Source organism: Olea europaea, chromosome 12 (genome assembly GCF_002742605.1).
Source record: "Olea europaea var. sylvestris chromosome 12, O_europaea_v1, whole genome shotgun sequence".
NCBI classification, from domain to species: Eukaryota; Viridiplantae; Streptophyta; class Magnoliopsida; order Lamiales; family Oleaceae; genus Olea; species Olea europaea.
The window spans coordinates 5,371,331-5,399,058 of NC_036248.1; the positions used below are offsets into that span (position 1 = coordinate 5,371,331).

At 36.9% G+C, this 27,728-nt stretch overlaps 2 protein-coding genes across 2 annotated transcripts in view; both read left to right on the forward strand.

Annotated features, from left to right (window-relative positions):
• The first annotated feature begins 236 nt into the window (after positions 1-236).
• On the forward strand, positions 237-2,280 carry LOC111406935 (omega-hydroxypalmitate O-feruloyl transferase-like). The gene is made up of 3 exons (XM_023036292.1): positions 237-866; positions 1,194-1,779; positions 1,952-2,280. The coding sequence occupies exons 1-3, from the start codon at positions 423-425 to the stop codon at positions 2,227-2,229; spliced, it is 1,308 nt and encodes a 435-aa protein (XP_022892060.1). The 5' UTR covers positions 237-422; the 3' UTR covers positions 2,230-2,280.
• A 13,804-nt stretch (positions 2,281-16,084) lies between these two features.
• Positions 16,085-27,728, forward strand: part of LOC111406477 (protein MICRORCHIDIA 7-like) — a 12,851-nt gene continuing 1,207 nt past the window's right edge. Inside the window, exons 1-17 of the mRNA XM_023035895.1 lie at positions 16,085-16,683; positions 17,552-17,626; positions 17,759-17,793; positions 17,895-17,973; positions 18,709-18,801; positions 18,937-19,021; positions 19,686-19,761; positions 21,145-21,273; positions 22,855-22,953; positions 23,061-23,162; positions 23,343-23,504; positions 23,596-23,691; positions 24,169-24,220; positions 24,295-24,406; positions 24,493-24,554; positions 24,712-25,064; positions 26,450-26,605. Coding sequence (XP_022891663.1) covers positions 16,233-16,683; positions 17,552-17,626; positions 17,759-17,793; positions 17,895-17,973; positions 18,709-18,801; positions 18,937-19,021; positions 19,686-19,761; positions 21,145-21,273; positions 22,855-22,953; positions 23,061-23,162; positions 23,343-23,504; positions 23,596-23,691; positions 24,169-24,220; positions 24,295-24,406; positions 24,493-24,554; positions 24,712-25,064; positions 26,450-26,605 — 2,217 coding nt within the window. The 5' untranslated portion in view covers positions 16,085-16,232. The remainder of the gene's footprint in view (positions 16,684-17,551; positions 17,627-17,758; positions 17,794-17,894; positions 17,974-18,708; positions 18,802-18,936; positions 19,022-19,685; positions 19,762-21,144; positions 21,274-22,854; positions 22,954-23,060; positions 23,163-23,342; positions 23,505-23,595; positions 23,692-24,168; positions 24,221-24,294; positions 24,407-24,492; positions 24,555-24,711; positions 25,065-26,449; positions 26,606-27,728) is intronic.

Here is a 27,728-nt window from a genome sequence, read left to right on the forward strand (position 1 = left end):
TTAATTTCTATAAAACAGTTCCTATGAATTTACATCATTATCTTTTCGCATAATTGATAAGAACATAATTGAACCAAATTGATAAGGCAAAGGTCATGAATGCACAGAAGATGACGACCAATCTTTGAAAACCTGGAGGAAGACACGTCCAGACTCCTTCATGGCTTCCGGTCCTCTCTCTATATATAAGCATAACACTTTTTGCAATTGGGAAACATACATAAAAACTCCTCCATCTTTGGCACAAACGCAGGCAAGTTTCGGTACTAAGTTTGAGTTGGTTTCTTCTCGACAAAGATACTCAATCAATTCGTTCGAGTTTCATTTCGCAGTTTTAGACAATTCTCCTTTTGAATAAGATACTAATCAAACCACGGAGTACTCAGTTTTTAGACGGAGTTCTTGAGGGGTATACACTACTCATGGAAATATCAAGCAATAGCCAAGTGTTTGAATTCACTGTCACTAAAGGGCAGCCAATTCTTGTTCCTCCAGCCGAGAAAACCCCGACCGGCCTATATTTCCTCTGCAACTTGGATCAAAACATTGCTGTCACAATGCGTACAGTTTATGGCTTCAAATCCGAAGAGGAAGGCAATGAAAATGCTGTTGAAATAATCAAGGACGCCCTGTCTAGGGTTCTTGTGCATTTCTACCCACTTGCAGGGCGGCTGACGATCAGTCCGGAGAAGAAACTTGCGGTGAATTGCACGGCCGAAGGGGCGGTGTTTGTGGCGGCCGAAGCTGATTGTGAACTTGAAGATTTAGGTGATATTACGAAGCCTGATAATGGCATGCTTTGGCAGCTTGTTCATGAATTTCCTGGTGCTGAAAATATACTGGAAATTCCTCCCATGGTGGCTCAAGTAAGTTGCTTTCTTTAAAATTCCTCCCAGCTAGAATCACGCGGTCGTCAAAATAACTCTCTACTTAAGGGCAGAGGCGAACCCACCGGGAGCCGGGATTGGCAACCGCCCTCGCAACACTTTAAAATTTTATGTAAAAATTTTGAATTTTTATTATAACATAATACATATTTTTTCAACCTTAGCCTTTTTTGTCATCGAGTAAAATCGGGCCATTCATTTTAGTAGGGAGTGGGTTCTCAAATGGTTTCGTTTCATTAGTATAGTATACAGGGTCCCCTTCATTTTTCTTTAATCTCATCGTCATAGCCATGATGGTTTTTTCAGGTAACAAAGTTCAAATGTGGAGGTTTTGTTATAGGGATGTGCATGAACCATTGTATGCTTGATGGAATTGGTGCGATGGATTTTTTTAATTCTTGGGGTGAAACTGCTAGAAATTTGCCTGTTAAAGTACTTCCATTTCTTGACAGAACTATTCTCAAACCAAGAAATCCACCCCAGATTGAATTCCCCCACCATGAATTTTCTGAGATTCAAGATATCTCAAACACTTCTCAACTTTACAAACAAGAAATCATTTGCAAGTCCTTTCATTTTGACCCTGAAAAGCTCGAAAATCTCAGAAAGAAAGCCTTGGAGGATGGAAATCTTCATAAATGCACCAGATTTGAAGCTCTTACGGCTTTTGTTTGGAAATCTCGTAGTCAGGCATTAAAACTGAAGCCTGATCAACAGACGAAGCTCCTTTTCGCAGTTGATGGCAGGTCGAGATTTGATCCACCGCTCCCAGAGGGATTCTTCGGCAATGGAATTGTGTTAACATATTCAATCTGTAGTGCAGGTGATCTATTGAAAAATCCTCTTTCATTTGCAGTGAAACTAGTCTCTGATGCAGTTAAAATGGTCACAGGTAATCTCGACTATTACCTACAACATTTAATTTCCTTTACCGTCGATAGTCGAGAACTTGGCTACTATTTTTCTTTTCCTTAATTTTATTGTTTGTCTAGAACCCAGTTTTATATCTTAGTAATTTCTGTTGTTTGAATTGAAACAAATTAGAATTCTTAATTTTCTCGCAGACCGTTACATGAGATCTGCCATAGACTATTTTGAGGTAACTCGAGCGAGGCCATCTATGTCCGGAACCCTACTGATTACAACCTGGTCCAAGCTATCTTTCCATACTATCGATTTTGGTTGGGGAGAACCTGTTGTATCAGGGCCTCTCGGCTTGCCCGGTAAGGAAGTGATCGTGTTTGCATCTCATGGAAAAGAAAGGAAAGGTGGCATTAATGTGATTGTGGAATTACCAGCTTCTGCCATGAAGACCTTTGAAGAAATCTTGCAGATGAAATAGGATTAAATTAATTTTTACTCAATTTAATATGGCACATCAGACGTGCCTTAAAAGTTTGTTATATACCATTATGGGAGAATATCATATATAGAATAATAAAAAATAATTTTTAATTTCTTCTTTTTCCCCCTTTGATGTTATCGAAAAAGATATTGATGGATAGTCATATATTTTGTGAATGTCAAATGGTGAGATTCAATTATACACCCATTGTTAGTAGATTTAAGGCCTGTTTGAGCCAAAATTTTTCAAGAAAATATATTTTTTAATAGTGATTTGATATCATTTCAACAATATATTTTTCAATAAAATAATATTACATGTAAATATAAAACTTTTTCTTATTTCTTAATCACATTTTTTATCAATATACTATTCAAAAATACATTTTTATTTTAATAATGCGGCTTAAAGAAGGGCTTAATGTATGTTGCAATTTCAAACAATCTTTTATGAAATTTTGATAATGAAAAATTATCAATTAAGCTCATGTTTAGTAAGGATCAAAATTAAATTTTTAATAATTTTGATAAAAGTAGATGAAATGAGTGGTTGAAAAATTATAGATTCCAGGAAATGTGCTGTTAAAATTAATTATTGACTTTAAGCTTAATTTTAATTTTTACCAAACATGGGTTAAATAAAAACACTACTAATAATAATTGAAAAATAAAAATAGATGTATTTGTTCTCCTAATTATTGAGATATCATTGATGTTAAAATATCAATCTACATGACATTAATGAGTTATTTAACTTTATCTTCAATTGAGTCAAATGCATTATTCAATTATCAACAAAGCTACAGGTACAGAAAAATTCTCTACATAAACGGTACAGAATACAAACGTGTATGACAAGGGTGGGTAGATTATTTTTTGCAATATCTTAATTCACATGGGATCTACTCATACATCCTATGTGTAGACTCCATGTGAGTGTCTGCAAGGTTTTGTAGATGATTTTTCTGTACTAGCGGATTTTTCTTTCAATTATTGAAGACCAAGTGGTATAAGTACACAATAATCAAAATCGGATTTTTCTTTCAATTATTGAAGACCAAGTGGTATAAGTACACAATAATCAAAATCAAAGACGGTCAACGAATTTCGAGACGATCCAACGGTCTGTAAATCACCGTTGTGCAAGTATTCCACTTTAGCGCATTTCTTCTGGGTCACGCGACACTTGGTATACATAATAGCCACGCAATACATTAATTAATTCTCCACAGTCCAACTCCACAATAAAATATTATTTGGCAACGTAGTGCATGAATTTCTTTCTTTTATTTACTGTTCTTCGACAGAACGATCTCCGGAGGTATTGATTTTCTGAAGTTTGTCGACGACTATTGATAGCTATTAGATTTAAGGAGTCAGAATCGAAATCATTGATTTGAATAAGTATTGTTAAAATTAATGATAAAATTATATGCTACGTCAAAAACTGTAAATAAAGTTGCCTGTTTCGCGCGGGTTAATCGCTAACAATTAAAAAGGATCAGACGATTGTATAAGGGACAAATCTCTTGAGACAAAATCCCAAAAATGGGTGTTCTTTTATTGACGATGACTTTACAATTGGAAATTAAAAACAATGTACCTCCAAGGGGCGCAAGCACACGAGTTACTAAAAGAAAAATGTTTAAATCTAAGTTAAGGAAATTAAAATTACATATTCTCTATTCGAGAATTTTTTATTCGGTCCTTTGCTCTATGTCTTTTCTCCCTTTTATACTTCATGGACGATCTCTTTGTGATCAACCACCTAAAAACTACTTGATCGTCCTATAACTGCCCACTTTCCTCGTAATGGCCAACTTGTCATGAAAATTGCCTTTTTTAACTGCTGTCATTACTCTTTGTCGTTCAACCGCTTTCGATTGAATTCCTTGAATCGTAGAACGTGATAGGGCTGCTTTAATAATTGCATTTCTTAATAACCACAACGCTTTATGTTTGCTAAAACTTTGGGCGACTTGAAGGTTTGAGCGAGAATAGAGTAACAGCTCTGGGCGACTGTATGGCACTCCATTCGCTCAGATTCTGGGCGACTTGCAAATCTGGGCGATGGCATTACCGTGTTCTTGGGCCTCCCTATTTGGGCCTTCATCTTGATTTGTTTGATTGGGCTTCGTTTTTTGGGCTATCTGATTTGGGGATCCTCCAATTGGGCTTCACTCCTTGGGCCGTTCGATTTGGGCTGAATTTTTATGTGTCAACAATTATCCCCCAATATGGCAGAATTAATAATAATTATTAAATTTTGTCATATTCACTTTGTGTTTCCAGCAACATTCGAAATTCCCAAAAATTTCAATCATTGTTTTCTTCTATAACTTGAAAAAGTGCGTTGTTTTGCAAACCTTTATAACCCCCAAACACGTCATTTCATTGCACCACTAAATTACGCCTCAAATTTTTCGCGTCTCTCTCACGATTTACTGTTCATCTTTTGCTTCCCTGCTACGTAACCCTGAAAAATTTCGTTCCATCTCAAATGGCTATTTCACAATCTCAAGTTGGCAACTCCTTTAGTTTTGATGATTTTCAGAAACTCTTGAGTTGTCCATACACAACTCCGAGTTTTCTCGCGCCCGCCGATGTTGAACTCAATGAGTTCTACTTAGGTCTTTTCTTCAACAATGCAGAGGCAGTTAAACAGGCGGCACTTGATTTAAATCTAATGTAGCTTTCCATAGGTGGCATGCTCGCCTTGTGGGTCATGGTCCTACTAAGACACTTTTTGATAGCGCTAGAATTTCTGATTTGTTAGAAATCTCTATTCGCCCCCCTACTTTTGATTCAGCACTCGTTTCGATTGCTTTGAGTTTTTGGTCTTCCGAGTATAATACCTTTATTTTCCCTCTTGGCCCCATGTCTATTACCTTAAGGGATGTTGGGGCCCTGGTGAATCTACCACCTTTGGGCAATACCATTTTTCCTGGTATCTTAGTTTCTGGTGGCGTCCCAAAGTTTGGTAAAAACTACACCGAATCTTATTCAAGCCTGCAAACCCTTCACAATCATTCGAGCGCTGAGCCTTCCCATACTGAGCGAGTGGCCTGGCTTTATGCTTGGCACACACAAAACATATTTACAAAGCCAAACTAGAAGGAATTGACGCGTGGCAGGCCTTTGAATTTATGTTCTTTGTTTTTGGCTGCTCTTTATAGAGGCATGGCCTCTTTTCAAACTCAATTGAAGAATGGTGCATCTCCCACTGGCAGTGGACCTCTTTGGTTCACTCAACTGTGGTTGAGATCCTATTTTCCATTGCTTGGTGCTCCATCAATTTCTCGCTCCTCTGCTAGCTGTTATCGGCTAGCCATGGAGCCCTTGGCTCCTGTAAATATGTCCAGAAGGAACTTTTTTCATTCTTTTATTCTTTGGATTCAATCTCTTCCTTTTTTCCTTTTTCTCCTTTTTTGACTCCAAACTATGTACATCCCCCCTCCAATATAGATAGCGCGAGCACCTCCCTGCTCATTTAGATCCAGTTTTTAATCGGGAGGGAGCTATTTCATGATATCTTGACTGGGACCAATGCCAAGGCAGGGGTAGAAATTTATGCTCCTCAATTTTTTGCTCGCCAGTTTGGTTTCGGCCAAACTTGGCCTGTTCCTCCTTGCTATTCAAGGAACTTAATTGACCGTTTTTATACCATTAATAAGGCAGAGGCAGAGGCAGAGGCTATAAATGTTCGCAATCTTCTTTTAACCAGCTATTTCTCATTAGCCCCCTTCAATTCTAGTCACGCCATTCACCCTCTTTTTGAACAGCTCTGGCCGTCAGTGAAGCGCAGATTATTTGCGACTGACGCCAATCGTGCCTTTCATTCACTAGACCAGCCGAGCATTTCTTCCCCTCCTCCTGTTTTAGTCACTCCCTTGTCCATTCGGAGTCCTTCTCCTTATCGTCGCACTAAACAGTCTGCTCGTCCATCTTCTTTTCTCCCTGCCAAGCCTACTACAGCCAAGAGTGCCCCAAGCCGCAAGCGGCCAGCCTCAGCATCTCCCATTCTGGAGGATGATGTTAATGATGATGATGATGCCCCTCTTATCGTCAGGAGGAAGGTAATTAAATTGGTTTACTCACAAGTATACTTTTCCTTACTTGAAACTTTTCTGTGTACTGATGATCTTTTGGACTTCTCAAAAAAGCTCAGCCTCTCCTTCAAAGGTTTTGGCATCGACAGCTCCTGCTCCATCATCCTCCGCTGAGGCTGCTTCATCCAAACCGGTTGATGAGGGGGCTACGCTTAAAGAGACATCTTCAGTCCCAGAGTCCTCATCACAACCCATAGATGAGCCACCTTCTTACCAGGGCGTCAACCCCCCAAACATCGAAGTAGAAGGTAATTCAGTCTTTTGATGTCTTACCTTTGCTTGTGCTGTTGGTTTCTGATTTGTTGCTCTTGAGTTTTGCAGATACTCGTATGAGTCCGCCCGTTGTGGCAACATCTTCCCGCTCAGACAAGGGGAAGTCCTCACGAATGGAGGAGTCGTTGGTGGCAGACTTGGCTGAGGACATGCCATCTTTCACGATTATTGATGAGGTAATCTTTACTTCACTTCTATTTCTATCTTGTTCGTTGTAGTGAGAATCTTTAATATTGGCAATTTTCTTTGCAGGATGTTGACAAGATTGTGCGTTCTATCCAAGACTTGTTCGCTTCCTGGGGACAAGTTCAGACGTCTCGCCCTGCTTCATCTGATCGTCCTGCTGCTTCTTCAGAGGAAGATTTGAAGTTCCTCAAGGAGTCGATATTTGAGTACGTGTCCTTCATGGATATGGACATTGGAAAGGCTAGTGCTGCCAGACAAGAGGATAAACTTGAGCATTTGAATGCGAAGTTGGAGCAAGCACTGATGCTTCCGTCGCTCAATCTTTCTGCCGATTTTAAAGCGACGTTGAAAGTTATCCACTCCGAGGTCCTTTCTTTGCTAGCCAAGAATGCTGAACTAAAGGCCAAAAGTACTCAACATCTTCGAGCCGTATCTGAGAAAGAGTCTTTGCGTATGGAGATTAATAAGGCTGAGGACGAGTTGAAAGAAATCTTTTCCGAAATCATGGTTGAAGACTCTTTGATGGTTAATTTGGCTGCTCAGCTGAAGGAACTTCAAGCCAAAATGGACGACTGCAAGGCGAGAATGGCTGCTAAAAAGCGCAACGCCTCCCAAGGAATTGAGCGAACTAAGTCCTTGGTCGAGCAGTACAAGAAGTTGGAAGTTGATGATGATGTCGCGGTCGAATTGAACATCACTTCCTCTCGGCAGAACGAGGATTGGGAAAAACTTAGGGAATGAATTCGTTCAGTATGGGGTGGACTGTAATTAAGACATATGATATTTTTTTCTTTTGTAATTTGATTTTCCCTTTGTAACTTTATTCATCATTAATGAACATTAACTTCTTGTGCATTTATTTGACGTTTGTTTTTTTTAGTCGTCAATTCTTCAAGCATTTAACTGCTTTGTGCTAAAAATCTTGTCCATTTTCTTTTGATATTTCCACCACTTTTTCCAAGACTTTAGGCTATTTAATTCCATTTACTAGGCAGAAATGTGGCTGTTCATATTCTGTCTCTTCATCTCCACCCCCCTATAAATGCTTCGCATTTTTCATCTTTCATCTTCCATCTTCATTTTCATTTTCTTCTTTGAAACCAATTTGCTGCCATTGCTTGGCATTCTGACAATCAATCCGATCCGAAAAATGGACTGTTTAGTCCGTCCATGTTACTATTTGCCTTGATGTCACCTTTGGTGTGGGAGGTATAAGAAATATTTTTTGGCCAGCAGCAAAGTTTTTACCATCGAAGTCCTTCCCATCATCCCTTTGCCCTTTACAAAGAGTCGATGATAGAAGGCAATTTTTGGGATGCTTGCGGGCCATATTGCTTGCTGAGAGTGCTTCTCAGTTTGCTTGCTGAGAGTGCTTCTCAGCCTCTTTGCCCGCCATTGCAGCGATGCATTTAGGAAGGTGGTGAGGCCAGTCCACCCTCTTACTCGGCGATCCCACCATTGCAGCGATACATTTAGGAAGGCGGTGTGAGGCTAGTCCACCCTCTTACTCAGCGATCAACCGGGAGATTAGCTTACTTTTGATTGTAGTTTGTAGGGTATCCATTATTTGTATTTTCGCATCTTTGTAATGAACGTTTGATAATAAAAGACTTTATTTGAACGTATTTCGCTCTGACCTTGTTATCCTTTAATCGTTCAACATATTTTGATTACGCTCTTATCTGTTCACATTCCCATAAAGAAGGAACATATTTTTTCAAATATTTGTCGTTAATGAATCTCACGTGCTTGATGCCATCTAAATCTTCCAAGTGATACGCTCCATTGGACAACACATTGTTTATTTTGTATGGTCCTTCCCAATTGGGCGACCACTTCCCGTACTTTGGATCCTTGCTATCCAAAGGGAGTATCGTCTTCCAAACTAGTTCACCCAAGCTGAACGATTTGGCTATGACTTTTTTATTATAAAACTTAGCCATTATTTGTTTTTGAACTTGCAATCTATCTAAGACGTCCAACTTTAATTCGTCTAACCCCAATAAATTTTGAACTAGTGATTCGGCATACTCATCATCATTCAACTTATGTTGCAAGCACGCTCTAATCGATTGCACGTTGATTTCCATAGGGAAAACGGCCTCCTGTTCATAAACAAGTTGGAAATGAGTAACTTTGGTACTTGACCGAGGTGATGTTCTATAAGCCCATAAGGCCTTGTTCAGACATTCGTGCCAATTTCTAGTATTTTCATCCATCATCTTTCTGATGATATTTTTTAGAATCTTATTAGAAGATTCCGCTTGTCCGTTGGATTGAGCGTAGTATGGTGTGGAGTTTACTAATTTAACCCCGAACTCGCTCAAAAATTTGTTCACTTGATCCCCATTCAAAGATGTTCCGTGATCTACCATTAACGTTTGCGGAATTCCAAACCTATAAATAATGTGATTACGGATAAACTCTATAACATTCTTCTGGGTGATCTCTTTCAAAGGTACCACCTCTACCCATTTGGTGAAATAGTCGGTTGCAACTATAACAAAAGTATGTTGTTTGGACGATAGAGGATAAATCTTCCCTATCAGGTCTAACGCCCAACCCTTGAACGGCCAAGGTTTAATAATAGGTGCCATCTCTCGTGCTGGCGCCCTTTGTATTGGACCATGTTTTTGGCATGCTAAACAACTCTTTGCATACTGAACGCATAATTCTCCCATCTTTGGCCAAAAATATCCACTTCTAATAATTAACCATCTCATCCTTTGGCCAGCTTGATGAGCTCCACATATCCCTTCGTGCACTTCAGCCATGATCGTCTTGGCTTCTTGTAAACTTACACACTTTAGTAATACACCATCAGAGCGTTTCTTAAACAACTCTTCATCTATTAGTGTATAGTTCAGCAAACACAGATTCATTTTCCTACTAATCCCTCCATTAGGTTCTTTAAGGAACCCTTTAATCTCTGTTCTCCAATCCATTGCATCTTCATCTTGTATGTAGTGAAATTCAATCTTTCTCGCCCTTCTTTGAGTCACGGGCAATATGATTCCATACTCACAAGTAGACTTCCAATTCAAAACCTTTGAGTACCCTGAGGCCATTTGGTCTAACTTATTTGCCACGTTGTTATATATCCTATTAACGCGTTGAAGTTCTACTTGATCGAATTCTTCTAATAATTCTTGGGCGATCTCATATTGATTTTTAATGGAATCACTTTGGCATTTAAAATCACCGATCAATTGATGGATCACCAATTGAGAATCGCCCCTAACGATCACATTTCTTACTCCCATGTCTATCATTAGTTCTAGGCCTACAATTAAGACTTCATATTCGGCCTGATTGTTGGTGCACATTCTGTCTAAAGTGAATGCGAACTTGTAGCAAATTCTTAAAGGATTAATCAATGCTACTCCTACTCCTGCACCTTTAGAGGTTTTTGACCCATCGAAATACAACACCCAAGGTTTTAACTCGAACGAATTGATTTCTAGTTTGATTTCTTCAGGCATGTCAAGGCATGGATGATCGGCTAGAAAGTTAGCCAAGCCTGATTTTTGACTGTCTTTTGAGGTATATACTGTATTTCGAATTCTGATAAAGCTAGTGTCCAAATGCCTACCCTTTGGTGTAAAATAGGGCGCGAGAACATATACTTAACTAAATTTACTTTAGAAATTAAATAAACGGTTACGGGAAGTAAATAAGCCCTTAATTTTATACATGTGAAATACAATGCAAGACATAATTTTTCGATAGCAGAGTAATTACATTCACATTCCGTTAACCGTCTACTTAAGTAGTAAATTTTCCTTTCTTCACCAAATTGGTCTTCCTGTGTGACCATTCCAGCTATTGATTCTTTTTCAGCCGATACATACACTTTCATTGGCCGTCCTTGGATTGGTGACACCAACACTGGTGGACTTGATAGATATGTTTTCGGACTTTCAAAAACCTTTTGATGTTCTTCTTTCTAGACGAATTCGTCCTGATTTTTCAGCTTTAAGAGCGGTGAAAAGACTTTAGTTCGCCCTGCACAGTTAAAAATAAAGCGTCTTAAAAAGTTTACTTGATTTAGAAATCTTTGCAATTCTTTTTTGTTGTTAGGTGGTTTGACCTCTAAAATGGCCTTCGCTTTATTTTTATCAAGTTCAATCCCTCTCTTGTGTACTAAGAAACTAAGAAAATTCCCTACATTAACACCGAATGCACACTTCAAGGGATTCAATTTTAGCTTATATTGCTTCATTCGCTCAAACGAATATCTTAACTGTTCGAAATGGTCTTTTTCTTTAATGGACTTGACTACTATGTCATCTACATACACTTCAACAAACTTGCCTATCATATCATGAAAGATTAAATTCATTGCCGTTTGATAAGTTGCTCCTGCATTTTTTAGGTCAAAAGGCATAACCACCCATTCAAAACATCCTAGAGACCCAGGGCATCTAAAGGCAGTTTTGTGTATGTCTTCTTCAACTGTATAAATTTGATTGTATCCTGAATACCCATCCATGAAAGAATACATGACATGTCCGGCAGTCGAATCTACTAAAGAATCCACCGTGGGCATTGGATACTCATCTTTGGGTGTAGCTATGTTTAAATTTCTAAAGTCTATACTCACCCTTAGTTTACCATTCTTTTTTAGTACTGGCACGATATTGGACAACCATTCGACATATCTGGTGTTCTAATAAAACCTATTTTCAATAATCGCTCTATCTCTTTCTTGATTTCAGGGAGTACATTGGGAGCAAAACGTCTAGGAGGCTGCCTATGAGGTTTAAAGTTAGGCTTAGTTGGTAACCTGTGTTCCACCAAGTCTCTATCTAAACCAAGCATTTGTTCATATTCCCAAGCAAAACAATCTTTGTACTCTTTTAGCAAAGCGATTAATTTGTTACTAATCTCTTGGTCGAGCATTTGGCTGATGAATGTTGGGCGATCTTCTCCTTCATTGTCAATATTTACTTTGATCAGAGGGTCTTGTGCTTGAGCGTATCCAGGTTTGGCGATCTGCATCACTTCGTCGTCCAGTTCCCTTATAAGTACTTTCTCTTCTAAACAGTCCACCTTGTTGATTTCTCGGCCAATGCTTTGCTCTAACTCGAATACTGCCAACTTGTCCTTCAGCGCTTTTAGGGCTATCTCTTATTTCGCCTTGTCATTGCATTCCTTATTGAAAGCCATCAATCTGGCTTTGAAGGCCTGAATGTCGGCCATTTGCTTTCGTAACTTAGAATCCATTCAAGACTACTTGATTATTCTTTTGCCAATTACTGGCTCTTCCAGAGCCACTATATTTGGCCTCATCTGTTTGAACATTTCAGTGAGTGCGTCCACTGAGAACGGTTCTTCGCTTTGCGCGACAACCTGAGTTTCTTCTCCATCTTGTACTACCCTGACAGGTCCATAGTTTCCTTCGTACATGAACTTTTCCACCGAGTTTGCTTTTGCAACAAAAGGCCTATGATCGGCCTGTACCACTTTTGTTTCGCCTTTGTTGTTCCAAAAGATCAGGCATTGATGGAGCGATGAGGGTATACAGCGACTTCCGTGTATCCAATCTCTTCCTAGTAGCACATTGTAACTAGTAGGACCGTCTATTACAAAGAAAACAGTGGTCCTAGTAGTTGTCCCTATAGTTATGTCCAATGGCATAACTCCCTTGGCTGAAGTTGCTCCTCCATTGAAGATCGTGAGGATGACTTCTGTGGGAATCATGTCACCCTCTGTCTTTACGAACTTCCTCATCATCCTAGATGGAATGATGTTTATAGCTGCTCCATTGTCAATAAGTACTTTTGCCACTGGGATGCCGTTAACTAGAGCTTTAACGTACAGTGGCCTCAAGTGTTTAGTCAATTTCATGGCTGGCCGTTTAAAAATAACCTTTTCGGCAGCTTCTATTTCTACTTCCTTCTTGTTTTCTGTCAAATTATCCCCCTGTGATAAGTCGACGTGCAGCATATCGTGCTGATCCTCTGTCTCCTGAAGTTCCTTCTTACTTTTTTCTAATGCTTCCTCATCAGTTACCCAACCTGTGGGAGGGGGTATTATTCTTGGAGGTAACCCATACTTTTCAGAACGAGGCACTCTCTTCTTCCTTTTGGGTGTCCCATACAGTACGTAGAAATCGAAAGGACGCCCAGATGGATCTCCCAACAAGTCTACTTCGCGAACTCTTTCTCGATGTAGTTGCTTCAACAAAGTATTGCGCGATACTCCTCTCTTTAATAGTCTGCAATGCACATCTGAGAAAATATCAAAAGGTCACCTTCGCCTTCTTGAAGTTATTGGCGCATACAAACATATACTTCTAAGTTGTAAATTGTCCAAACCACATGATAATCTCGGTCTAACATATAATCTCTCATGATAGAATTTATGATTATAAGTATTAATAAAGTCATAGTGCTGCGAACAAGTCCCATGCTATGATAGACAATACTGGATATTGATATCACTGTGCTGCCATTAAAATATGTTGAAGAAGTCGTCTACTAATGTCTCGTCCAATGAAATTTTTTTCACAAAGCTCGAAATTTTGAACTCCCTATGGAGTAATACTGTTTAGTATCAGTGGTATTACAATAATGGTTCAGATGGCTTTAAGTGTCATTATTTTGAATAAAATGTACAAATAAATGAATCAATAATTTCATGTTTAATTGAATGTATCATATAATACCACATGAATAGGTGTTATGTAACATTATTCTTCTCTCCGCTCCAAATGTTGACGACTTCATAGTTGTTCATGGAAAAATTTATTGAATATTGTACCAATTAAAGAGAAAGAATCCTCCATGTGTTTAAAGACTTAACCCTTGTTTGACAATCGTTAATTTAATTTAATTTTAGTTATATGATCATTTCAACAACACATTCACACAATAAAATATTTTACACATAAACTCAAAACTTTTCCCTATATTTTGACCGTGCATTTTCCTTAAAATACTATTAAAAACACATTTTTTTTTTTTTTGGATCTAATGGGAATCGAACAAAAGCTGAATAAGAATTTCAAATAAATAGACGAAGAGTCACTAAGGTAAGTCGTATTAGCTTAGAAGTCCATATATTCTCCTACATTTTTCAAGACTTACAACAATGAAAATGTCTAAATAAGATATTTATTTAGGATAATCAGGACATCCTCTTTTAACTAAATCACATTAAAGTAAAAAAAAAAAAGAAAGAGTGCATAGACAGAGAATGGTCATATTAATGAAAAAATTGCTAACTAGAAAATCACAAACAAAGAAAATGCAACAAATTTCCAGTTGGACGAGCGAAACAAGATTGCTCGTCATTGAATGAAACCAAACGGTAGTTTGAAAGTAGGATCATAGCTTGCTCAAATTATTCAATATGTCAATCCGTTGTAGAAAGGCTATGAATAAAGCATAAAACCCTTGAGGCAAGCAATTTGTGCTCTTGACCTCCATGTGTGCTACGCTAAACTACATAAAATCAATATCCCAAATGTCAATTGTTGACATCGAGAACAGTATGGTAAAATGTTTATTTACTAGCGCACACCACAATTACACGTGTGTATGTATTGATTAGTCGTACGCTATGGGGTATCAATTTTGCTCACAGGCTTGGGCCACTCGTGGCTCGGTCCGGAAAAAGCCTGAGCCAGCAGGTGACTTGTTGGCCTACGACGAGTTGACCCTAAAAAAATAAATACGAAGCTATAGGAAGTGTGGGCAGCGTGTTGCTGCATGTGTTTTTTTATTTTTATTTTTTATTTAAAAAAAAGAGTGAGCCGGCTTGGCTCGGCTCGATAAGGTCGGAACTGAAAACTCGAGTCAAACCTAAATTTTGCTCGGTTCAACTAAGGCCAAAAAAAGCCTAAACCATTTTTACTCGAGCCTCAAGTTTTGGCTCACAAGCCTACTCAACTCGATTCGTTGACATCCATAAATATCATATATGTACTAAAAGAATCAATCCATATGATGTGACATTAAATGTTAAAAACAAGAAAGCGAGTCCCATTTTCATATATTTAATTGGAAGTAATGCTATTTGTCCTTTGTGATCATCCCCATGTGATGTACCATAAAATGATAAAAGCCAATAAATTGTTTCATGTTAAGCCCTTGTTTGATTTTCATTATGGGGAAAATAATGTATTTTGAATTGTAAATTGATGAAGAATTCGCAGTTAAAAATTTAAAAAAAGTTTTGAATTTGACTGTAATATTATTTTATTGAAAAATGTATGATTGAAAATAAATTTTGAAAAAAAAATGAATTTTTAGAAGAATGAGAATCAAATAAAGGCTAAATTGATATTTTCATTTAACCGTACTTCACATGTTGTTGATCCTTAGTGGGGACAATAACATTATTCTCAATTGATCTTATCATCGCACATCAACTATTAAATTGACTAGTGATCATTAGATTTCTTTATTGGATATAAATAAATTATTCGTATATAAATTGTCACTATATAACATATATCTTTTCGTGTATAACTCATACAAACTATGCACAATGTGAACTTGTACAATTCAAATGAACTATATATTTATTGAATTTACATAAACTATATCTAATGGCGACATCTAAAACACCGCTAATGGCCAAGAATGATACTAAAAACAAACGTTATCCTTTATTTTAATGATATTATTTTCAATCAGAAATTGATAGTTTAGTTTGGAAAATCACAATTTTATAAAAGCGATATCAAAGATTTTTTTTTTTTTAATTTTTACGCATAAGAACAATTCAATAAACTATTACTGAAAAGCCGTGGCATGATTTTTGACTATTTCTCTCTCTTTTTAACCCATTCTTTGTTGAATTTGTGTAAAACTCGAGACAGTAAATCTCACTCTTTCGGACTAACTTTAACTTTATCTATTCTTCATTTTTTTTTAACTATTATTTCATTTATATTAGTTTACTCAATCATGCTACATAGCCATAATGACTAACATAATACTTGACATAATGTCACGTGACTACCTATCATTGAATTGTTTAAAATACAATCGTTTTCTTTCAACTAATTACATCTTGCCAACACTCATTATGTCAACCATTATGTCGCATATTTTCTAACAAAGTAGCATTATTCTAGTTTAGTTCTCTTTACAATTTAAGGTTTCCAGTTAAAATTGGAAAAGACGGTAAAAGATGAAACTGGAGGGCCCATCCAACCCAACCACCTAAGGACGTTTACCCTTTTTCCCCTCGTGAGAAATAGTGGCATCATCGTTATATAAATTTGTTTTCAAACTAACGTTTTTAGTTGAAACCGGAGAGAAACTTGTAAACTGAAACCGGAGAGGATCCAGGCAACCCGACCGCTCGTGAATCTTCCATATTTATACCATAAAACACTATTTCTAAAGAGGTTACTTTTGATCACTTATTATTTTTAATAACTCTTTTCTTCTACGGGCCTTTAGTTTTTCGCTGAGCAATGGCGAGAACTGAGAAGGAAATCCAAGTTAAACAGGAAATTATCGAGCTGAGTCGCAAGATAAAGTCGAGGACGAACGATTCCCAGACGCCGGCTTGCATTGTCAACTTGTCAAGCTCAGATTCTGAATCCGACTCTGACTCCGATTCGGATGCTTTATCCGACAATGATATTGCCGGAATTTTTAACAAAAGGCCTCGGGAGTCTAGGGGGGAAATTTATGGAAACAAGAAGAAGAAGAATAAGAGAGGGAAGGATTTAAGTTTTGTGTTGCCGGTGGGATTTCTTGACCCTTTGCCGGCTAAAGAACCGGTATCGAGAGATTCAGAGGCTGTGTTGACGTTGCCTGCGCCGCCGCAAAGAAATGCTGTGATTGTGAGCGGTTGTAAGCAGTTCTGGAAGGCGGGGAACTATGATGAAACGCCTTCTGGTGACTGGGAGTCGGCTACTGGTAAATTTTTGAATTGCATGTCTGCCTTTTTAGATGATAATGCTGGATAGAAGATAGGTTACACGAAACTTTCAAAATGGCTAAAGTTCATGTTATTTAAAACTGAAGCTCTTTGAAAACTCCAGAGAAAGATTCGGAAACTCAAGAGAAGTTTTTGTATATTTTCTTAGTTTTTCTCAGATTCGATATCATTAAAGGAAATTTTGATCAAAATGGTTGAAAATTTAGATTAGAAATTGCATTTCGGGTTTTTATAATTGCAGGTTTCGACTTAAAAGCAATTGCAGTTTTAGTCCGACTTTTTCCAGAAATTGTGTTTTTGTTTAACATATTATAGAATTAGAATTGTAGAAGCATGAGCTATATGTTCTGAGGGTGTTGATGGTAAAAGATTTCTTCATTAGCCTATAAACCAAAAAAGTCAAGAACCCCTTCCCTTGATAGTACCCGACTCTCTTACTGAGAACAATCCTAAGGTAAGCTCTCCTACTACTCCTCCATATGCTGCTAACTTGAATGCTCCCGTGGAATATGTGTTGCCTTTCGAGCAAAATCGAGGAAAGCCGCCTAACAGATACTCCCCTGATGAAGAAGAGAGGCGGTCTAAATACCCCATTGCAAATTATGTGTCCACTCAACATCTAACTGAGCCCATTAAGATCTTCACAGAGACATTATCCTCCTGTCACATTCCAAATAGTGTGGAGGAAGCCTTAGGTGATCCTAAGTGGGCTCAAGTCATACAAGAGAAATTGAAAGCTTTACAGAAAAATAAGTATCTCTGTAGTGATTTTATTGCACCTTCTCGTACTTAATAAAATTATATTTAGTAACAAAAACTAGTTCCTGATTTAAAATTCTTATGCAGGTGGCATGGATCATGTCAGAGTTCATCCTAAATTTCTACATTCTAATGCAACCAGTCATAAGTGGGTTCTTGGAGGTATAAAGGAGATGAACATATTCATAAAGTGGGGATGCATTGTATCACTGTGTGTTTTGGTTTTCTGGGGAGTAGCAACAGTATTATATGTATTGTGTTCCTTATTTATGTTCTTATAATTTTTTCCTGCAGCTTTTGCGGAGCTTTTAGACAATTCATTGGATGAGGCATGCTATGGACCTTCTTCGATGATCAGTAACGAGTCACATGTTTGTTTGGTTGCTTTAGACTTCTGGAGTAATTGCTCTTTGCATTTTTGTAATGTCAGGTCTGCAATGGAGCAACATACGTGAACATTGATATGGTTAAAAGCAAGAAAGATGGCAGCAAAATGTTGTTGATTGAAGGTATTCATATTTATTGAAATAAAAATATATAGGGTTTTTAGTTTAATAAAAAGATGATTTGAGATGTGGCCCATTTTATAGAAAGAGGGATGCTAAACACCTTCTACATCTCCATAAGCACATGCGTATAGATTAGTAAAATGAGGTTCAAATAGAAGTGGGGAAGGCATCGCTACTAATCATTAATCCAGGGGTCTGGGAGAATTTTCTTAAGATGAGAACAGTGTGTATTATCATGAACCGCCACACGTGTGCTGTGTCCTTCTGGGGGTGATGTGCGTTGCATCTATCGATAGCTGTGGATGTGGCACACACTACAATCTCCAGCAGCATGGTCTGGCCCCCTGCCAACTCGGGGTACACTACAAATCTGCTGTGGCTAATTGCTGTTTGCCCTGATGGTGTTTGGATATTAGGCCTAAGCGCATTGGCTACGGCCTGTGTTGGCTCGGGATCAGCAGATATGACGTCTCCTGTTATTTTGTCCCATAAATATATCATCGATATTGTATATGCATTATTCCTATTTATTACTGCTTGCTATAGAAAATTGGTGTTTAATATGTGACCATTGACCCCTTATTTAATATTACTTATTAGCTTAGGTGCTCTCCTTTCAATTTTTCATTTCTAATCACACTTTTATCTTTTTGTGTGTTTGTTTAATTTTTTTCTGATGACTTTACGTTGATAAACTTGCTTTAGTCATAACTGTTTGCTGTAACTTTTCCATAGATAATGGTGGTGGGATGGATCCGGATAAAATGCGGCAATGCATGTCTCTTGGGTACTCCGTGAAAAGCAATATGGTAGATACTATTGGACAATGTAAGTAACTCCAGTTTTTTCAATCAACCAGTAGAAGAGCAAGTTGGTCTTGCTAATGTGTTTGTGGTAATAATAGCTGCCTTCTATTGCACCTATTAGTTCGCCTATTGATTTATCTGGTGCTCTTTATACCAGATGGAAATGGCTTTAAAACAAGTACTATGAGGCTTGGAGCTGATGTCATTGTCTTCTCACGATGTTCTGGGGGAGAAGGGAAAAGGTTTATATTCTTTACTCTTATTTGAAAATTTTGTCCTATATATTATTTGATGTGACATGCAGTTAAATGCTTGGAGTAGTTCAGTAGTGAAGAAGATTACTTTGAGATTCAAATATAGAGGTGATCAAAGACCTTGTCATGAGCTGAACTACATCTCGCAACACAGCTTTGCACAAAACCAACACTCGAATTTACTCCAGCTGAAATAAGGAATTATGATATTAATTTCAAAGTAAAAGAGAATGGAGGAGGGATTAAACAATGTAAAGTAAAAATGAGGAGAGGACTGAATTGAATCACTTCAATTAACAACCAATTTGGTAGAAAAATCACAGACCGTCTTTCCTCTTTGCGCATGGCTGTATATATATAAAGTCGTGCTTTCCAACCCAAAAGTAAAAGACAATTTCTAACGAATAACAACAATTATTAGAATAAAATGACACAGTTTCATTTAGTACCGTACGATGCCGTTTCAATTCAAAGTCCGCCAGTTCCTTCTTCTTTCCCTTTCTCAGGTTTCTCTTCTGCTTCTGTGTGGTAGTTCTTCTTCCTCTATTTCCTCAGCTATTCTTCATGTAACACCCTGGTGCTATATTTCATCGTCAACGATCTGTTTACTGCAATTTGGCCAAACTTGTATAAATTTTAAATTTTATTTTAGGCCTACGCAAAGCATTGGATTATTGTCATACACATTTTTGAGAAGCACTGGAAAAGAAGATATTTTGGTTCCCATGGTGAGTTGTTTACAATAATTTGTAAGAGTGATTGTTGTTATCTTGAAATATCGACTTTTCCTTTTTTCCTTGAATTGCTTATTAAATGGTTGATTGCTATTATTTATTGAGAAGTTGGACTATATACAACTATGAATATTGTTTCATAGTGCATGAAGACAACGCATCAAAGACTAGTTTCTTCTTATATTTGTCACTTCTAAAACAGAAATTTAGTGGTAAGAAAGTTATAGACTAAGAGAACTTGGTGATACCTTAAATAATATTTATTTAAAAAAAAAAAAAAAAACATGCACACACAAAAATCAAATCTGGACAGAGAACTTGGTTATACAATAGTAATAATGTATGTCCAAGAGTTGCAAAATTATTTTATTGACTGGTTTGCACATTGGTAGGTTTCATTTCTGTTCAACATTCATAGTAGAGCTCTAGTGTAATCTTCAAATACATGATTAAATTGTTTGTGGTTTCCTTAGTTATGCACTTAACTAGAGGCTTTTGCTAAGGTTTTATGTGCATGTTTTTGAAATAACACTGGACATATAGGTTTGCTCTAAATCAACGGGGTTAAAATATCAATTGAAGTTACGTAAGAAAGGCATGGCACACCATTTATTTTAGAAGAGAATTGTTCATTGTGGAGCAAAGCTATGAATAGTTAGTCTAGGCTCTAAAATTGCACCCTGTTATGTCTTGTAAGGGCCCTTTTGACTTTTGTTTATGTGATACCACGTGCCAGGAGTTAAAATCGTAGATTTCCTTGGCATCTTTATTAACGTGATATTCTTTCAATTTTTAATGTATGGAATAGTTGGCATTTTTATTATTATTATTTTTTTTTATTTTTTTTTTGGAAAATGTATGGTTGAAAAAGTAGGAAACGTTTTTGGTTTACGTGTAATATTAATTTATGGAAAATTTGTGGTTTAAAATAAGAGAGAGAAGGAAAATTTTAAAGAAAAAGGGGCCAAACGGGAGCTTAATCTTCAGATAATATGTTCTCATATTGTTTAAGCTCCTGTTTGATAAAGAATCTTTAAAAACCATTTTTTGCTCAACTCATTTTCAACCACACATTCTTGCACGTGGATCTATAACTTTTCACTACTTTTTAACCATAAATTCTCCTATAAAATCACTTTTCTCAAAATTTATGATAAAAAAATCTACATCAAAGAGGCTCTAAATGTTGGAGTCTGTGCTTGTATGATACCTATAAAACTAAGTTGAGGAATTTTTTCAGTCTCTCATTTTCTTTCTTTCTTTCTTTTTTTTTTTTTAATATTTTGCAGTGATTTTTGTACTCCTGCTTGCTAGTTTTTTATTATTACTATTTTATTTGTGCTACTTTGATTGTTGATTTTTCTTAATGATCATAAGCTTGATTATGAAAGAAGAGGACAAGAATGGCATAAGATAATTCGATCTTCCGCGGGTGACTGGAATATAAATGTTGAAACAATAGTCCAATGGTCACCATTTTCAAGCGAAGCAGATCTTCTTCGGCAGGTGGTTTTTCTTTATCGGTATTGTTCCCATTGTTTTGAATAGTTCAACTGTAGACTGCCCAGAGCTCTGTATCATTTGAACAATAAAATGGATAAAGTGCTGTCACAACAAATTCTGAGTATTTACTTGACTTCCAATAATTTTCTGTCTTAATTATTTTCTAGATTTTTGTACCGCCAATGCTCCCTTTCTTTATTGATTATGTGGCTGAGGTTTTTGTATTATTTGTATATATTTTTAGGGAAGCTAGAAGCTTCTTAGATTTATAGTTTATTTAACATTGAAATATTGAGATGCTGGGAGAATCAGCTGTGATGCTGATCAATATTACATTCTCTAGATGATTTTCCTACAAACTATTTGATGCAGCAGGGAAATGTAGTTCCTGTTTTAACTTGTTATTTCCTCCCCTGAATATAACATGTTAATGTGCTTAAGTCCATCCATGCAGATAGTGAGGAGAGAATACAAGATTGGGACATCAGTACTTGTATTTCACAGTAAACATAGTTTATGATTGGAGCTAAGACTATGCTCATATAACGCAAACAGTTATGTAACTCTTGAAATTTTTAAAAGTTGGTGGGTGCCACAATTATTTATGTTTTGCATCACTTCTCGTTTTGGTTGCAATAATTTATATTTGTAGCCTTGCTTGGCTCTATTGTCAGATTGAATGGCTTGTTAGAAGTTTTTTGGAGTAGTACCAGTAAATATTTTTAGGGAGAAACATTGACATAACAATACATTTCACGCATGATATTGACATTAGGAAATTTCGGATTTAAGATCTTGATAGATCAAATTGTAGCTTTGAATCATAGATAGAAAAACGAAACTAAAAAACTATTTGTTAAATAACATTCGTATCTATGTGTTCCAAAAAAGGAACTAACTTTGCATCCTTGTAGGATATTCATTTTGAGATGGATAATGTTATGTACTAAAATGCTATGTGTAACTGAATTATAATATGTTTGTTCATATGGATAATAGAACGAAAGCTTAATTAGAATCTTGCAGATGGCCTTATATTATACTGCCTGTGACACATACTTCGCTTCTCAAGCCATTTTGAGTAGTTTCAAGCTAGGGTTATCTTTGCAAGATTAAATGTTCTAGTCAACTTCAAATAGCTTTGGAGTTTCTCTGATACATATTTGACATCCATGCAAAATGGTTGAACCTGGTTAACTTGGTTTTACCTTTTGGTTTGTGGGTGGGGGATGGGAAGGTGACCTGTAAAATCTCTATCAACAAGAAGTTATTGGTTACTATGAAAATGAATATCAAGATGAGACGTTGAAATGATAAATATAAGGTCACAAGATTGACGGGAAGTCATACTGTGTCTTATCTGAATAAATTTGATGAATCTATTGGGGACACGGAAGAATTTCGAAGACATTCTGACAGAATCTACGTCTGACCACTGTCGGTGTCAGGCCCCTGCTTATGGCATCACTGTTTGTGTGTTGCATTTGCTGATGTTCGCCATCTTGTTCTATGATTGTCCTCACTTGGCTGGCTCTTGTTTGCGTGTTTGCAACATAAATTCCAACCTTGCCCTTTTCTTTGTAGTTTAATCAGATGAAGGATCATGGTACACGGATAATCGTATATAATCTATGGGAGGATGACCAGGGTCTGCTGGAACTTGACTTTGATACCGATACTCGTGTACACCTATGACCTATGTGCTTGCTTTTTGTGGATATCCTCATTTTTCATCTGTTACTTGCTTCGAAATTGATCATTCCATTTGTTATGGTTTTGTTTCCCTGCAGGATATTCAAATCCGAGGCGTCAACAGAGATGAGAAGAACATAAAAATGGCACAGCTGTATCCCAACTCCAGGCACTTTCTTACATATCGGCATTCATTAAGGGTGAGTTGCTGCTTTTATAATGTTAGTTTCTTTTCACTGTTACCCTTGTGACTTTTGGAGCTCTGGAGGCAGGGATGCATAGAAATTTATGGCTTTGGCTGTAATACTAGTACTGTTACTAGTCTGTTTATTTTCCTTTTCTCAATTTTGTGTTAAATAAACCGCTTCTTGAAATTGCAGAGCTATGCATCTATTCTCTACCTCAGAATTCCTCCTAGCTTTCGAATTATTCTCCGAGGGAAAGATGTTGAACACCATAATATAGTGAATGACATGATGATGTCCCAGGAAGTTACTTATCGTCCACAGCCTGGAACTGATGGGGTCCTAAAAGATGCTAACGTAATTTGTTTTATAATGATATTTGGTTGAGAGTTAGTTTTTCATAGCTAACGTGCAAAACTGGTGATTATTCTTTTTTCTTTGCTATTAGATGGTTGCTGCTGTCACTATTGGGTTTGTAAAGGATGCAAAAGCACATATTGATGTTCAGGGTTTTAATGTTTATCACAAAAATCGACTCATTAAGGTTTGTCTTCTGTTTCCTTGTAGTTATTGCTATATATGAAACGTTAAATGCTCACCATATATTGACCAAATTAAGGCCTGGCTTCTGTTCATTTGCGTTGTGATCTGATTACATTTATCAGTATTAGTAGTTACATATAGTGTTACTATGCTCCCATTTGGTTTAGTTAAGAATTAGATTTTTAGTAGATTTTGATTAAAGTTGATGAAATTTATGGTTGAAAAGTTGATAAAATTGTGAGTCTTATGAAGGATGCATTTGAAAATGAATTTGATGAAAAATGAGTTTTAGAAAATGGGGACCAAACAGGGGCTACGTTTCTTTTGTTTTTTCTGAGATTTATCAAATTAGGTCATGCTTTTCACAAATAGCATTTAAATTTTCTCATACTGGTTGGTATATGTGGAACTCATGGAGTCATTTCATGGATCATGTGATTTATTGCATACCCGATATTGAGTTTTTCTATTTCTTCAGCCATTTTGGAGACTTTGGCATGCTCCTGGTAGCGATGGTCGTGGAGTTATAGGTAGTCTTCTGTCCTCTGTACTTCCATAAATTTCATTATGTTTAGTTGCATAATCTTGTACATCTTACTATCAGGTGTGCTAGAAGCCAATTTTGTTGAACCAGCACATGATAAGCAAGGGTTTGAGCGTACTACAGTTCTTGCAAGACTGGAGGCACGACTGATACAAATGCAAAAGACATATTGGTTTGTTCCTAGTGTGCTGCTCCTACTGCCTCTATTCCTTAACCTTCATGGGTATTTAATACTTATAATTTTTTGTTTTGCTTTAGGTCGTCAAATTGTCACCACATTGGCTATTCTCGACGACGAAATAAGAAAGCTTATGAAAGAGGTATGAAACAGAGTTCTACTTACAGTTCGACGACGAAAAATTTCACTAAGGTGTACACACTGATAAATCACAATCCAAAGTTCCACTTACATGTTCCCCTGTGATAAGGACATTTTGAAGCATTCCTTGGAATATGATATGTGATTTTCTTGTGTAGAGAGCTCTCCTGATTCTTATTCCCCAACTCGTCAATCAAAAAAGAATGTTACTTCTTCAAGTAGCAAGACACCTATCAAGTCAGTGGATAAGGGTCATAATAAAGGGCATGTGTATGGAAAGGAAGACATGAAGAAAAAAGCATCTGGAAAGCGACCAAATTCTTCCGGATCATCATCTTCTGGTGAGGATGTCAGTAATGATGATGTGCAAATTAACATTTACAGGAATCGAGGCAAATTATCTGGAAAAGATGGATCTCCATTGGCCTCTGGCTTGAAATACAGTGAATCTTCGGGAAATAACTTGCCTGGCATAAGGCCTGGCCGAACAACCAGAAATTTAATGTCCCAGGTAGCTTCTCATTATTTTATTCCTTCTACTCAAGCATTCCTAGAAAGTTCTAAGTGGCGCATGCCTTTTTTTGCTAGGTAATGATTGTGTTACTGTAATATGTATTGGATGAGATCTGCCCTAATTACAAGCAATGGATCAAGTATTGGCATTTCTGTGAATCTGGAGGTTATTTTTGATTCTCGCAAAATTTCTGGGAAGATTTTTAGAATACCTCGATACTTCTCTTCATCTCTCCGTTGAGTGGGTTTTGCCCTTATCTGAATATAAATATTACAAATTGGTAGTTGATTTACTAAGTCAAAAGTTATGGTGGACCATTGGTCTCATTTTTGTGTGCTTCAAGTCAAAAGTGTCCATGACTCTCTCTGGGAATCACCAATTAATAACAAGCAGAAACCCCACGTGCAAAGATGGAAGTGCTTGTGAATCTGGGACATTTGGGATTTGAAGTGACATACTTCGTTTGGTGCAGTAGAGGCTGCTGATCTAGAGAATCTTGAAATTAGAAAACCCCAATGTTAAAAGTGAGAGGAAAACCTCATACCAACACCCCCCCCCCCCAACCCAACCCTCCATCCTTCTTGATCCATTTTTTATCATAAAAAACCCAACAATTTGCTTCCGATCCCATTTTGATACCAATCCTTGTTGAACCATTATTTCATACATCAGAAACAAGTAGTATAGAATGGTACAACAATTGTTTTCCACAAACTTGTGTTAAGAGTTAAAACCTTTAACAAGGATTATTTGATAATGAGCGAATTCTATATGTAGTCATTTTATCCTATTATTTGAGAGCTACCATTAAGTTTGTTGTTATAGATGCTCTCAATGCAGTCGTGCTGTTGATATATTCATTCTGCGAGCCTAATCACTAGAATAGGTGGTTGGGCCTTATAAGACATTTGCAGTTTGTTGTCCTTGAAGTGAAAATGAAGGCTAAATTATCCAGAAATTATAAGATCTGAAAAAATTTACCAAAAATGTTTGCACATCGAAAATTTCTGTATTTTTAGATATAAAATGTTAGTCCTGAAAAAACAATAGAAGAGTGAGGTGCAAAGTAGTTACTAGCAAAGTTTAATAGTTACAGGGAATTTCCAGTAATATTTTGTTATCTCGGCTTACAGGAAAATCTCCAGTAATATTTTTTGTTATCTTGGCTTCCTTCGTTCTACTTCTCATTGCCTTGTATAACACATACTGTCACTCTTTAGTTAACCATGTAGCTTACATCCATGAACTATAATTTTCAGATTGATTGCCAAAGTAGTTAAGACATGAATGAAAATTTGAAATGTATCTTGAGTTTATGTNTTATTTTATTTTATTGCATTGCACTAGTTTAGGAATTTGTTTGAGTTTAATTTGTTTCTTAGGTCATCGATCATCTTTTGCATCATAGCCTAGGCACTACACGTTTAATGTTGCATGAATGGATACTAAATGACGTGTTTGGGTGTTCGAGTGTGTGTCACGCATTCCGATGTGCGGAGATATTCATTTTGGTTAAGCTTTCAGAATGCGGGACAACAGTAAAAAAAAAAAAAAAAAAAAAAATTTTAAAAAAAAAGGGCCTCTTTTTTTTTTTTTATTATATTATTATTTTTTTTTATTCTTTTATTAAAAAAAAAAAAAAATTTTTAACCCGGTTTGGTCTATGCGACCGCATAGACCAAAGGTCTATGCGGTCGCATAGACCTTAACCGAACGCCATTAGAAGGCGACGGTTTGCACTATGCGACCGCATAGTGCAACACTATGCGGTCGCATAGTGTAGTGGTCACGGGTTAAAACCCGTGACCACTTATTTCATTTCCAAACCCGTGACCACTTATTTCATTTCCACAATTTTCTCCCTCCCACCCTCTCACTCCCACTCGAGCACAAGCACACACTCACGCCCACTCCCTCATTCCTTTGCACACACTTCACTTGCACACTTCTCATTTCACCCTCCACACTTACACACATTTCACGCATTCTTCATTCAATTGGATTGAGCTCTACATTGAGGTACCACACCTAAATTAACAAGAATTCGAACTACAAGGTATGTTTCTCTAATCCCTAATTTCGAGTTTCATTTAATGATTATCTTTCAATGTGTGGAGTTAGTTAGGATGAATTGGGGTAGATTGGTGTACTATTGTGAATTGGGGAACTTTCATGGTAGTAAAGGTAAGAAATAGAAAGTAATTCACATTGCACACCAAGTGTTCGACGAAATGCCACATTAACGTATCTTTTGATTTTTTTAGGCTTTTCACTTATGCAATAGTTTACATCGTTATTTTATAGCGTTTTCGTCGAAAAATCATGTGATATATCAACTAGAACACATTACCTTAACATTTGAAGTAACAAAGGCATTTCATAGTTCAACATATCCACTCACGTCACTACCTTCGTCCCTATGTTTTCTAATGCAAACGACCTCCGATTAGGGTGAAATTTGGATATATGCTAGATATCAATATGTACTTTCACATGTCCAAAACTTGCTCGGGAAAATTTGGATATTTCTCGGTGATGCCCGGGGCCGAACTTGGTCACTTGGTCATGGGTAAAAATTTTTAGAAATGCATGTTCGAGCCAAAATTTTGAGTTTTCCATACTTGTGCAATGCAAGAGTTATATTGATGATTCATGATATGA